This window comes from Rousettus aegyptiacus, unplaced genomic scaffold (assembly GCF_014176215.1).
Source record: "Rousettus aegyptiacus isolate mRouAeg1 unplaced genomic scaffold, mRouAeg1.p scaffold_m13_p_2, whole genome shotgun sequence".
NCBI lineage: Eukaryota > Metazoa > Chordata > Mammalia > Chiroptera > Pteropodidae > Rousettus > Rousettus aegyptiacus.
In genome coordinates, this window is record NW_023416295.1 from 56715366 (window position 1) to 56730504 (window position 15139).

General features: G+C 34.5%; 1 protein-coding gene and 1 pseudogene across 5 annotated transcripts in view; both read right to left on the reverse strand.

Moving 5' to 3' along the window:
* MARCHF7 (membrane associated ring-CH-type finger 7) overlaps window positions 1-15139 on the reverse strand; it is a 46200-nt gene that overhangs the window by 28691 nt on the left and 2370 nt on the right. For all 5 annotated transcript variants that reach the window (XR_001597868.2, XR_001597867.2, XM_016152867.2 and 2 more), the window contains exon 2: window positions 789-953. Coding sequence is in view for 3 of the 5 variants with exons in the window: in XM_016152867.2 (XP_016008353.2) it covers window positions 789-941 (153 nt within the window). In the remaining 2 variants the exon portion in view is untranslated. The remainder of the gene's footprint in view (window positions 1-788; window positions 954-15139) is intronic.
* Window positions 2278-2396, reverse strand: LOC118614084 (annotated as a pseudogene).

Sequence of the window (15139 nt, forward strand, 5' to 3'; positions counted from 1 at the left end):
AACTCAAATTTGAAAACCGGACACATAAATTGCATTAAACCTACAAATCATGCCTTCTGAGATTTATACTGATTTACACAAGTATTGCATTATTACTGTAATAGGCCTTTCGAAAAACCAAAGTGCTATCAGCCATAAGGAAAATTAGCTACATAAGAGTAGCTTGTGTAGCTTTATGCAGATTATGAATCAGTGTAGTCATTACTAACCAAAATAAAATCCCAAAATTCATCTAAAAAGATTGTTAATAATGTATCTTCACAAGGCAGCCTATTAATCTAATAATCACTTAACCACTAAAAGCAAAATATTTAGAAATAACATTGTCAAAACAAAACAACCTAATCTTTATTCCACTGTTGCAAAGAAAGTTAAATGAGTGAATATAATGTTAAAGAGAAAGGATGCACTTTTTGTTCTGCTCAAGTCATCCACATCGACTTAGTTAAATTTATACTTAAATTGTTACTTATGTTTTGAAGTAAAAAGGTTCCCAAGTCTTTGGAAAGTATGATTTTATATAATCCCTTATTCATAATTCTGAAATCCACAAAGTCTGAAAAACATTACGTTTTTGCAACTTGGTATGACCAGTTATTCATTTTGCTGCAGACATAGTAATGTGTTTTGATTACAGGATGCCTAGGATTCAGCTGAAGGTGTTACATATATGCTCTATTACGTAACTAAAATCCAAAAAAATATATATGGCCCCAAGGATTCTGAAAACAAACAAACAAAACAAAACAAAAAACCATGTACATATATATTCCAAATTAAGATGTTACCTGATATTCAGAATCCAGTCTAAACGAAGAGTCTCTTGAATGATAGGTGTCATTTAAACTACTTCCTCTGCTTCCAGACATCATCCTAGCACTTAAAGAGCTAGAGGGCTGAACAGAAATTCTTCCTGGAATCCTTGAAGGTTTAGACTCCATTCTTAAATTTTCCTGTGAAATGCAAATTTTGATTAATTGCCTTTGGGAAAAGATGAAAACATTATATTCTTAATCCTAAGCAATTTGAATCAAGAATTAACCATGTAAGTTACCTATTATCTGGCAATGTTAAATTATGAGGTTATCATCATATCCCTTTTCTAGAAGGCGGAATCCAAAGTCCATCAAAGGTTCCCTACTGTCCATACCATGAAGCGCACATAATGAAAGTGTAATAAGGAACTGAGGTTTGATTCCAAAGCTTGGGCTCTTTTCCTTACTCAATTGTCTTTATATAAAATCCTACACAAATTTGCCAGTGATTACCTTGCTATTCTTATCTGTTACTAGTATTCAATACCCATACCACGAACATTAGCTATATTGTACAACAAGGTTTTATAACAAGCATTTTTTGGTGTCCTTCCACTCTGTACATATTTTTAGTGAGATATCACACGATCTTATGCAGTCACTTGTTTTCTTGTCTATCTCTCCTTCTCAAAAGAAAGAATAGTTTCTAAGTTTTCTTCACTAAACATTCCTCAACCCACACGAAAAGTCACCATAGCTATACCTGATTTTTAACTACATGTAAATGGAATCATACAAAATGTATTCTTTTACGTCTGTCTGGCTTCGGTTGCTCAACATTATACTTGTGAGATTCATTTGAGTTATTGCATAAAGTTGCAGTAAGTTCACTCTAAATGGTTTATATAGTATTCCATTGCATCTACACACACAATTTATTTGCCCATTCTACTGTGGATGGACACTAGATTATTTCCAGTTTTAGGCTAGGCTATTATGAATGGTGTTGCTATAAAGATAACACTTTTATAAACTTAAAAAAAAACAAAAACAAAAAACAAAAAAAACAAACTTTTGTTTCCTAGGGAAAAGATTTACAATGAGGCCTCTGGATAAATGAGATGTCATCAGTCTTGAGAGTAGAAAGCAGCACAAAATAAAGTAGCAAATAAAAAGAAATCACAATAATCTTTTCAACTTCTCCAGGTTACCCACTTTCAAAGTCAAAAATTATTCTCTTACTGTTCTGGAAATGGATGAAAATTAAAGAATGTATAAACAGATGCACTTCACTTATATGATATACAGCCTGGATAAGATATATACTTGCTTTATTAAAGCATTCAAATGTAAACATTTACGTTAAAAATACTATTTTCAGCATGTAACCTTGTTAATTTATCAACTAAGTCTTAGATCAACTACTTTTTTTTTTTTTTTAAGGTAAGGCAACCCTTGGTTGTCCTCACAGATTGCAAGGACCTTGTCAGCGTATAATCCCTTACTTTTTAAAATTTTTTTATGCCCACACCACCTGGTCTTCCTAGGTGATCTCCCATCCGAGTACTAACCAGGCCCGAGCCTGCTTAGCTTCCAAGATCAGAGGGAATCGTGCTTGTTCAGGATGGCATGGCCACAGGCGATCGACCACATATTTCTACCTCAAAAGTTACTACAAAAGAATTTACTTTTTCAATACTTGTCTTAAAAACATGGTACCGAGGATGACAGAAAAGATGGAGAGCAAAAAAATATATATATATATATGGTGTATATTATAGTAGGAGACATAGAACAAACAAAAAGATAAAACACATGCTCAATATCGGTTAAAATTATTCAACTAAGAATATCTAGCTAATGAGAAACCAGAGTAAATGTTATATTATGGAATATCATAATATTAAATATTACTAAATTAATCCAAAAGCTTTAACCATGAAAAGAACAGTAAGGAGGACCATAAAAGGCAAGAGATTTCAATGTATGTTTGGAAAAAAATCCAAAACAGAAGACTAATTCAGCAGAAAGAATGAAACTACACCTTGTTTAGAAGGAGGTGGAACTAGAAGCATAGCATTTGACCTTAGCACCCTCGAAAGAATCAAGACCTTGAGGTACAAAGTAACCTAAAAAGGGCTGAAAAGGAAGCTGCTGAATTAGAATTTATAGCTGGAACAATAAATCCCAAGCTTTCCCCCTAGATCCATTCTTCCAAAAATAGGATATTTAGTCTCTGAAGAATAAAGATCTCACAAGCAATTTTTTTTGCCCCTAAAAATATAATTATCTCTGTGGGAATTAAGTATAAGGAATATAAAAGAAAATCTATATACCTAGTGTTGAGAACCAAAGACTCCTTCCTGGTTTTGTTTCTACAGTGCTGCCAGAAAACTGAGGGATTTAACTCTTGAATGACCAAACAAAACACCAGAGGATAGGATTTCTGGATATGAAATTGGAATGTTCCCAACTGCATAGCTAGCTTGCCACTTGATCATTCTACCCCAGAGAATGGTATCAAGAATGACAGAATAGTTTTAGTGCTTCCCTCTAATACAGTGGTCCCCAACCTTTTTGGCACCAGGGACTGGTGCACTTACGAGAATCTAATGCCCAATGATCTGAGGTGGAGCTGAGGCAGTGATGCTGGCACTGGGGAGTGGCTGCAAATACAGATGAAGTTTCCTCTTGCTCGTCTGACGCTCACCTCCTGTGCATGGACCAGTAGTACCAGTCTGCAGCCCAGGGGTTGGAGACCCCTGCTCTAATTGACAAACATCAAGGATCACTAGGTATCCTAGGAAAGCCTCCAATATGAAATACCAAAGTAAATAACCAAAAAGGAACTTAGAGAAAATCTGGGGAAAGGAGCTAATTTTTATCTTCAAAGTGATGATATTCATTCATAAACTATTAAAAGGATGCTTAAGAAAGCAACCAGAGTATAATAAAGAGCTTGTGGAAATTCAAAATGTGACACTTTAAAAAAAAAGTGATACACTGAAATAAATTCAACATAAGGATTAGGAGTAAACTGAGTAAACCTCTCAAAGTAGAAAATGTAACTTGAAAATAGGAGACTTGTCCAGGAGAGTTATCATCTGACTATAATATGGTTATAGAGAGAAGAAAATGAAGAAAAAATTACAAAAGAAATAAAAGAACCCTTCTAGAATTAAAGAAATCTGCACAATGAAAGGAATCAAAAGAACACAGCAGCAGATCAAAGAAAAAAGACCAATACTAAGCACAATTTATCAACTTGAAATTTCAGAATGCATGATTTAAAGGAAAGATCCTCTAAGGTTACAAGAGTAAAAAAGCAGATCACATACAACAAAAAAAGTAATCGAATGGTTTCATTACAACTTAAAAACTTTTAAGACAATGAAGCAATAACTGTTGTACTGAGAAAAATGTTTAGCTTGAATTCCAATCTGACAACTAAAAGTGAGATGGAGAATAGGACACATTTTCAGACACGCAAGATCTTTAAAAACAATCAAAAACCAAAACCACCATGAGACGCTAAATAAAGAGCATGTAGCATCCTAGGGAAATGGGAGGTAAGGAAGGAACTAAGAACCAGACACAAAACCCAGGAAGCAGTTTCAAAGGTATGCAGAAAGCATAGGGAGTAACTTATCGAGACTGGAGCAGGATCACAGATAATGGAAGCAAAGTTCTAAAAAAAAAAAAAAAAAAACAAAAAACAGCATCAAATGTTCACTATATTGGCATGTGGCAAAGATGGTGATATATTTGGCAAAGAAAATGCTGAGCACATAGAATAAATGGCAATTTAATAAATTTCTATAAGAAAAATAGAGCTATTGTTCAAGAAAAGATATTGCTGTTTGGGTGAACTCTTTAATATTTATATAGCTTTAATAGAAAAGTTACGAAAATGCTTTGGGATGGAGGTGGGTAGGGGAAGTAAGGACAATGGTGAATAAAGAAAACATATAATATTGAAAAATCATGAAATAACAGCATAAACCCATTATTTAAAAATATGAAGATAAATCCTAGAACAGCTAAAAAGTTGAGGGTTGCTGTCTTTGGAAAATAGGACTCAGAATGAGAATAAAGGGGCAAAGGATTGCTATTATCTTTTTAAGTAGGATGAACATATTTCCTGGCTTGCGTAGAAACAGTCCCAGTTTATGGCCAGAAAAGTCCTAATTTGTACTCATTATCCCAGAATAATTATTAACAGTGCTTGGGTTGTCTCTTAAAAGTGGCCTGGTTTGAATGATAAAGCATACGATCACTTAAGGTTTTTATAAGATACATATATGTCTCCATACAAAATTTTTTATTTAAGAGGTATATTATTAACTGGACTTTTAAATAAAGTATACATTAGTAGAAAGCATATTAATGATTAAAACACTGACATGCAAAAGCCCATAAATGATTTAACAAGTAGCAGATTTGTTATTTTATCAAGACTATGAAAATACTAAACAAGTGACTGTATTTGTGATCTGAGAATTTTAAACAAGGAAACAAAATGCTTTTTAGGAGATACAGGCCTATAGTTAGTTTTTCAAAAATAATGCTTCTTAATCATACCTCTCATAGTTTATAAGTTTACTTATACCCAATTCTTACTTGCAGACTTACTTGCAGAATGAAACTAACCTAGTAAGAAATCTGCTCAAAACAAACCTCTTGAGATAAAGCAAAGAGGCAGAGTCCTCTGAGAGATATAATTTATGCCGTATGAAACTATTTTTGGCAACTCCTCTACATAAATTGATTGAATTTTGACAATGTAGGTGTTACCAAAGAACTTATATAATTTGGTTGCATAAGTTGTAGGTCAAAAGCACAAAAAGATAGCAAAATAATTAAAATGTGCAGTCCTTGAAAAATGTCTACTGGACCACTTAAGGTACTATGAGGCATCTTTTTAAGTTTACTCATTCATTTAACAAATAGTTTTTTAGATGTTCAGTATGTGCCAGGCACATCAATTAATACTAAACAAGAAGATGAGGTAAGGGGACAACATTGAATGTACTGGGACAGTTATTATGAGGAAGCTGTAGTCTAGTATAGAACAAAGAACACACAGAACCACATAATTTCGTTCTAAATGCTATTTTAAAAAAGGTTTAAGTAAACATAATACACCAGCAGGAAAAAGGTACTTGAAGCTTAATGCTTTCAATTAAGACTCAGAGCACAACAAAAAGTTCATTAGTACAATGGTATCTTAGTTTTCTTCTGTCACTCTATATTAATTATCTTCTAAATTTCTTTAGATTTGATTCCACAGTTGGACAGTCAAGCTGTGTTTGGTGGTAAGATGAAAACTTACCACACCAGGGCTGGCTTCATTGTGTGACCTATGCAGACGTTCAGGGCCCTAAGCTTGATTAAAAGCTCTGCTGTTGACATCCTGAAAATTTTTTTTTCAAATTAGGATAAACTTTATTTTTACAACTGTTGTACAATTCATTCACAAACTTAAAAAAATACAAATACATGATTTAACTGTTGTCCTAAAAAAGATTTTTGTGATACTACCAGCTGTTTCCTTGAAGGGTTTCCTGTTCCTGTCAAAATTATGTTAATTGAAATAATTTGTGCGACTTGACAAAAATGTCCCAAGTGTGTCCTGACCGAAAGAAAGGACAACATAAACATCCTGGTGGCACTCAGGAGAGCTCTGTGAATAATAGATCCCCACAGCTGTGACTCTGACAGGTTGAGATCTAAAGAGAAAGGCCAACTAAAGCAATAGGGGGACACCAGTTAACCAGAAGCTTTTCCTTCCCAAACAAGATTTGGGCAGCTTGGCTCCAGTCTCTTTAACGGAACAATGTATTTCTAGAAACATTTCCCATAATGGATTTGTAAATAAAACACAAAAACCTCATTGACCTGGACCCAATACACTGTATAAAGTTGTAAACATGAGGAGAAACTGAATTTTTTCAAGAGACTAGCCAGTCCTGTGACCCTCTGTCAAGACTTTAGAGCACATTGATGACAGTTTTGGAGGTGAAAGTTCTGAGCATGGAGGACACAATGGTGAGAACGCCCTTCCCACCGGCCCCCATAAAGAGATTGTTTGTTTTTCACTAGTATTTGTCTCTTCATAAAGGGCAACCTTGTGCCAAAACAGCCTGTAACTTTTCTGGAACAACCTAGAGTTTACAGTTGCACTCTATCATTGGAACAGAAGGGTGAAGAAAAGCCAGATATATTTAATAAGTTATCACTTTACTTCAACTATTTGTCAACAGCAATAATGATTTATTTTTGGAAATACACAATACATAGATGTGGCCTCACACAACCAACACCAATGACACACAGTAGACATCTTGAAATTCTTAATTTCATCTTTCATCTTGTATTTTATAGGTGAAGTCAGATAGAACAGTAGAGCTTGACCATAAGAGTTATGTGCCCGTCTACCATGTCTTGCCACTCTATTTGCATACAGCACTCATCACCGCCATGACACTTCCATAACATAATTTGTACTCTGAGACTCACTGAAGTCAGAAGCACCATGAGTCCAACTGGAATTATACGCTCAAGTTCCTTATCAACAATCTATGATAAGGAAACAGGCTGAGGCACTGAGAGCTGCAAGAGGCCACATTTTCCATTCTCAAGAACTTGCTTCGAATGCAGAAAGAAGGTAACAAGCCATAGAACCACAAAAATCATGATCAATATTTGAGATTTTTACTTTATTGAAGATTTCTACTTCAGATATAGAGTTTCTTGGAAAAAGCTGATATTTAACTGCTAGTTTACCTAATCAGTTATGCCTGTTTCCGTGCCTTGCCACTCTATTTGCATACAGCATTCATTCATCACTGTCATGTTTCTGTGCCTGATATTATCTGCAAATTACCAAGACCTTAAAATGTTACACACAACTAAAAAACTACCTCATAACTTCTAATAGAATACACAAATTTAAACTGAATTTTACAGTGTTTTCCTATAAGAGTTTACTTGGATATCAGGCCCACTCTGGGTAAACCAATGATGTTTTATCTCTGATAATACCATGCTAGACTTTGTCTAAAGGGAACTCATCATTAACGTATGCATTTTCTTCTTTTGCATTTTACCCTATGAATAATGGCACTATTTCCCCATAAAACTTTCAACTGTTTTCTACTACTTTCAAAAAGAAGTCTAAATTCTTTGGCCCAGCATCCAGAACTCTAATCCACTTTTTCCACTTAATTTCTAACTACCACCTAGCTCCAGATCAATTTTTAAGAGTTAGGTATTGAATATTTCAATATAACGGATGCTAAACTCTAGGAATGTAAAATAAAGTCCATCTCCTGAACTCATATTTCAGGGTTAAGGGAAGTTAACAGAATTAAATAAATACATAAATAAATATGATACAATATAATAGATATATGCAAAATGCTATGGGAAAAATCTTCAGTTCCTGATAATGGCAGATTATTCAAAACAATCCTTCCCTTCCCCTTCAAATGAAAAATGTTAGATAAAATGTAAAGAACATTCCCTTAAAAGCAATGAAAGGTTGATGAGGTAATAAGGAGTTGCTATATAAATAATGAAGGGAAAATAAGAATCCAAAAGTTATGAATGTCCAAAAGCTACTTCTGCCCTGAGGAATATGTAAATTCCAGAAAATTCAAATTTTCATTTTGCAAATCTCATGGAAGAAGATCAAAGCCCAGGACATGCACATGGTTAAAAATCTAATATTTCACTTCATCACAACTGGCTGGACTCCGAAGTCCTGACTACAGGATAAGAGTTCAACCAGAGTAAACTAGTTCTTGGGCAGATTTGCAGCTAAGGTTGTTAAATCCTGGATGGCAAATAAAAGTGCAAACCTTTGATTTGGTTTAAGGTAATCCCAATCTAGTAAACCAGCAAGAACCTGACAGAAGCAAACGCAAATCTTCCTGGATGAATATACCTTCATGCTAGGCTTCAGATTATTTCTACAATCTTTCACGTATAATGAGCAGAGGATAACTAAGCAGACAATGAAATAAGGCATCATAAACAAGGTCCTTGAGACACAAGACACAAGAGAAATAACAGATTAGCAAAATGTCAAACCAAGTATTTCAGGTAGATTATATAAAACTACTTTATTTACAACGTTTAAATAAAGAGAAAACTTAAAATATGTTCAGGGAAGAGGGGACTGCAAAAAGCAGAGCATTTGAAAAAATGGACTAAACAAATTTTAGAACTGAAAAATACAATAAACATAATTAAATGTAAATGACACGAGGATGAGATACATCTAAAATGGAGGACATGCTGTAAGATAACTAGCATGGACTCCTCAAAGAATCAATGTCACAAAGAAAAGAATAAGAAAATACTATACAAAATCAAATGCAATGCATGAATGTTGGTTGGATCCCATTTCAAAAAAAAACCCCAAATTTTGAATAGACTGAATTGTAGTAAAGTGTCGTATCTGCAACTTAGTATTATATGGTTCTAAAATAACAATAGATATTTTAGAAAATAAGTACTACTTATAAGGCTACATATAATCTATGTAAAGCAAATACAGCAAAATATTAACTACTGAATGTAGGTGAAGTGTATGGATATTAATTTTTACTATTTTCTCAACTTTACTTGAATATTTTCAAGGAAAAGAAATCAACAAAATTGGGAAGTGTTCCATCTCTGCTTAGTATACAGAGCCACAAGAGAACATCGCACCTACTCTACCATAAAAGAGTAAACTAGATAATCTAAGTAAATCGCTTTTCTTGCGTCCACTAGAACTGAGGCTGCAAGGCAACCAGATGAACTGAACTACAAAAATTGGCAAGCCCCTCCAAAAAGGAGATGGGACAAAGGTGGCCACCACAAAAGCTGATAAGAAGAAACAGCCCAATCAATGTTATTGAATTCTTAAATTTCTAAAGACCACATATTTGCTACTGTGAAAGTTTGGAAATTTTGAGAGCCCTAACCTAAGGTGTCTTTCCACAGGAATCCACTGAGTGATCATAATAAAGAACGAGGACAAACAAGAGATCTGAAAGTCTTACTTTTTCTGTAGTATGACCACATAGGATCTGCCTATGTTTAAGAGAAGCTCACCCTGAAAAAGCTCACCCATGCTGCAGACTCTGTATAAGTACAAGGTGGACTCAGCTGTTGCTAGAAAAGGGATAGGAAACCCACTTTCTGTAAAGATTGCACTGATACGAGGCTGATGTCTTGTGGCCAACTAGAGAAGGGCTATAAAACCTGCCTGCCCAAGATGTTTCACCAATACTAAGCAAAGATCAGCTGGAAGGGACAAAGGCCGTGGCAGGGGTCTGCCTGCACTCTGAACTCTAGGAGGCAAGGAGAAGAGAAGAAATCTTGGGACAGCCCCACCTCTGAGGATCATGCACAAAGAGCCTGCCAAAGAAAGGAGAAGGGTGCACAGAACTAAGAATACCCAATTTACCATGAGTTTTGCTCCAAATAAGAAGCAACAGCAGTCTATTGTAACTGGGGGAGTTACTGTTACTTGTTCCAGCAGTCTGCTGCTGCAGGAAGAATTCTGGAAAAAAATCCCCAGACACTCCAGGCCTCACAATAAGGACCATGTAGCAGCAGCCCATTACTGGAACACTTGGAAGGTAAAATAAAGCCAATAGTAAGTAAGGCTCAAGTCCATTTCAACTACGGACTAAACCAACTCAACCTACCACACTAACTGACAAAAGTAGAGTAAGTCCATATCCAGGCATAAATATTCAACAATTTCTACCGTTCTTTTATTTACAATGTTTGGCATTCAATCAAAAATTACAACACACAAAAATACAAGAAAAAAGAATCCATTGCTAAGAGATAAGAATCAACAAAGCAGAAGAGATAGCCCCAACCTTAGCAAAGTGGGGACCTCATCAATTTAACAGAAAACTAGGCAAAACTGGAAACTGGGGAACTGGGAAATAGGCTAGGAGCAAATTATCCAGAAAGAAGAATAAAAAAACAGATTATGATAAATGTGGGAAAAGGTTTAAGAGGTACTAAGAGTAAGAAAGTCATTTAATTGGAGTTATAGAAGAAAAGAACTAGGATAGAGAAAAAAAATTATAAATATTGGCTTAAAATTTTCCAAAACAGGTATAGAATCAAGGTCAATAAGTCCAACAAATACCAATGAGATTAGCAATTATAGTAATTGCTAGATTACTCATACCAGGCTGCTGAAAATCATTATACCTAAAACAAAAACAAACAAACAAACCCCCCCCCCCCCAAAAACCCTGAAAATATTATGGGAGTATTGAAAAGGGAGGCAAAAGTTCCAGATAAAAAAAGCTTCAGAGGAGGTAACATTTGAGTTGACCTTTGAAGAATGAAAATAGAAAAAGAGAAAGAAGGCATAAATATACTAAAGGTGTTAACAAATCTAAGTGTAAACTGAAGGGGAGAGAGGAAAAGAAAGCTCTCTGAAGGAAATAAATATGTAGACTATATTCAGACTTAAAAGATTGATATACAGATTCCTACATTTTTTACAACACTGAACCTACTATTTACTACTTCTGTGGAACCATGATGAGCAAATTACTGATATAGGACACAGGCTTAGGAACTACTAAAAATTCTGAAAAAGCAACAGTTAAAAACGAACAAAAAGCTGAAGTAAATTAGTATTAAGAACAAGTTATATTGAGCCAGATATTAGTAATCATCTACTAAGAATGACTTATTATTTAAGGACTACAATCTGTTTGATGTAAAGCCTGGGCTATAAGCGCAGTTTTAATGGGACAAGAAAAGAGACTGGAAAGGGAAAGGGGGTCAGTGCAAGATACTGCGAGGGATTAATAAATGGGTAAAGTGTGTGTGTGTGGGGAGGGAGAACAAGTTATTAAGGAGAGATGGTGAGGGCCCAAAGTAAATGGATAGAAGGCAGATTCCATACAATTCAATTAGAAAAGAGTGGTGGGGAGGGAGGAATTATTCAGGATACTGTATGTGTGTGTGTGTGTGTGTGTGTGTGTGCGCGTGCGCGCGCGCACACGCACACACTGCATGGTGTTGGGAGTAGAGGACAAGGGAACACACCAAAATGGGCTAGTTTTAAAGAATGAGTAGGATGAAGTGCCTATAAGAGGTCTAGAAGCAGGTTGGAAAGAGTTTCGCACAGGAGAGCTGTCTGATGTGAGAATATATTCTAAATCACCTAAACTGATCTATTTACTTTTTCCCCATACACATGCATGATCTCTCCCTGCCTTCTGTTTGTACTGTAACTTCTATCTGGTCAGCCTTAGTGTCCCCCTCCACTGATTGTAACTAGAATTTGGAGCACCATGAAAAAGTGAACTGAAAAACTGTAGACAATATATAGGAAAACACCTGAGCAAAGGAGTTCTGCTTATTACCCGATTTAAGAGTAAAGCTTTCTCTGAGTACTACCCCAAGTTGCGCCAAGTAGGGCTTGGATTTTTTAATTTACTAAATTTGGAAAGCTATTAATTCTTAAGATCAGAGAAATACTGTAATGTTCAAAAGTTTTTTGTTGATTCTACTTATAAAGCGATCTCTCAAAGAGCATGTGTCTTCTCCCGTCACTCTATATAGATCACTGTGTCTTATTACTACAATAACAGTCTTGTGTTCAGGATCCGTCAACTCACAGAAGTCATAAATCAAATAACCAGACTAATGGAAAGGCTTCAGCCCTATCTGTATTAACAAATAGTATGGCCCATACCTGAGACTTTTCCTTTTATTTTAAATGTATTCATTTATAAAAGTAATTTTTTGAAAATAGGAAATTGAGGGTAGGCAACATAAATCAAGCATTGCCCGATTTTCAGTAAATTAGCCAATTTCTGTTAATAGAAACATGATATTTAAGAGTGGCAAGATTTGAAGTCTGTTTTTTACTTGGTGTGACTGTAGGCTTCCTCTCTCTAATGCTGAATGTCTTCACCTACAAAATAGGAATAATAATAGCACCAACTTTATAGGTATACTGTGAACTTTGCTGGCACACAGTATGCTAAGCAAATACTAGCTATTATTAAGCAATACCATCAGTATATAAACAGCTTAGTGGACATTCTAGTGGCTTTTCATTATTTGAAATGTCTTTATAACACTATAAAAAAGACTTTAAAGTCATTAACATTTATGTATAGAATGATAATGACCACAGGGTAAAGAAACTTACATACCTTATATAACTACATGCATAAATATTTGGGGAAAAAATAGCCATTAGTATTTACTATATATCTGAGTGGATTTTGTTTTCTTCTTTATTCTTGTTTTGCAAAATCTCTTTAATGTACTTGGTGTTACTTTACTAAGGAAAACAGTTATTTGAAAATGAACTTTTAGTACAATAAAATCTGTAAAGAACTCCTAAGAATAATTCCCTAATTGCACTACTGCTGGTTTCTACTTCTTAGCATTTATCTACCACAAAGGAAATAGTAAATTTTAAACAACAAAGTACTGTTCTAGTAAATACTAAGTAGAAGATAGGGTTAAAATCTCTTCACAAAATGCAGTTTAGCAGATGATCTGAGTATGCCTTAAAATTTTTTACTATGAAAAATTTCAAACATACACAAAAGTAGAAACAATAATGAATCTCCATGGGCCAATCAAGTGTCTTCAACAATTTACCTATAACTTCCTGTTCATTTTACCATCCTCTATTTTAAAATAAATAAGATCATTAAGGATGTGTTCTTAAAATGTTTTAAGCAACTTGTAGTAAATTACAAAATATGGCTACAAATCCCTCCCATTTGAGTATGCACACTCTTTTGCACTGTGATGTTCCTGTCTAACCAAGAAGAGGTGAAATCTTATTTCACCACCCCCCCTTTGAATGTGGGCTAGCCTTGTGAGACTTTCTTTGACTAAAACTGACATTATAGGATTTGACAGGCTGTAAGAAGTCTTATAACTTCCATTTTCCTTCTCTCATTGCTGCTTTGAGAAACCGTGATGTAAAAGACCACACAGAGCAGAGGCTAGACGTTAACCAACACCAATTGCCAGACATAGGAGATGATACCATCTTGGACCTTCCAACCTGAGAAATCCTCCACCAGAATGCTGGTACATAAGTGAACCCAGGCAAAACCAGCAGAACTGTCCAACAGAACAGTTCTACAGAATTACAAAAAAATAGTAAACAGTAGTCTTAATCCACTAGATTTTGAAGTGGTCTGCTATGCAGCAATAAAGCAATACCAATGCCAATAGTCAACTGTCTTCCAGAAATATAAACATAGTTACAATTCCATTATCTCTACTTGGCATACCCTTTTGTTTTTTTTTAAAAAAAAAAACCTGTTTCTGGTGAAATTTTTTTTTCCTCAGTCAGAAATTCTAGTGTTTTATTTATTGATCCTAGTAGACACGGAAGCTAAGGGTGGTCACACAAGGCAAGCACTCGAAAGCACTGAACTTTCTGTGTCTTAAAAAAGAATGCCTTTTGTTTTTTAGCTAACAAATATTTAAGACACAAATATATTTAACCCAAATCTTAAAACTAGAAAAAAGTTTAACATCTCCATGAGAAAATATAACTATTATATTAAGTCTACACCACAGTATTTTATGAGATAATCTGTTCTCTTCTAAAGTGTATTCAATCCATAAGTCTCAAGTTTCAATCTTCATTCAATAAGTAGAAACCACTTCAAGGTTTTTGTTTTTGTTTTTGTTTTTCTGGAAAGTGAGAAATACATTACACTGAAGCACAATGATCATAATGGAAAGATCTGAAATAGCTTTTAAGATTCAAAACTTGCCCTCTTTTAAAGCTGTTGACAAAAGTGGGTGTAGAGCAGTAGCTGATTTTAAAACCAGGTGTTCAATTTATCTAGTCTAACCGGTAGAGTCACATGGAAATGAATTTGAGAGCAAGAAAAACCAGCTTTGATCATGAGTTCAGACCAGAGAAGAAACATTAAAAATTAAGGTCAGTGAAAATTAAATCCCAGCCAACTTTCAAATTATAATTTTATCCTCCCACTTTTGGGTTCGTCCAATGATCAGCAACTGTATTAAAGATAGAATTTTTGTAAAATAATTATTGGTGAGAAGATAATTATTTTCATGGTAACAATTCTGCTTTAGTGAATTCAAGTGTATTTTAGTAAGGATTCGAAATCTTAACTCATTTTAAATCATAATCCTCCTAATGGGATCAGTTGTTATTTAAAAGTTAAAAGATTCAATAGTTTTTAAATGTAATCTGTCATTTAAAAATGAGGTTTGGTGCAAGCCTGTGCATTTCACAATGTTTATTATTGGCACTGGCACTTAATTATCTGTAGTTACAGAAGTATGCATTAACAATTATCTGTAGTTATAGATGTATCAACAAAGAATATAAAAAA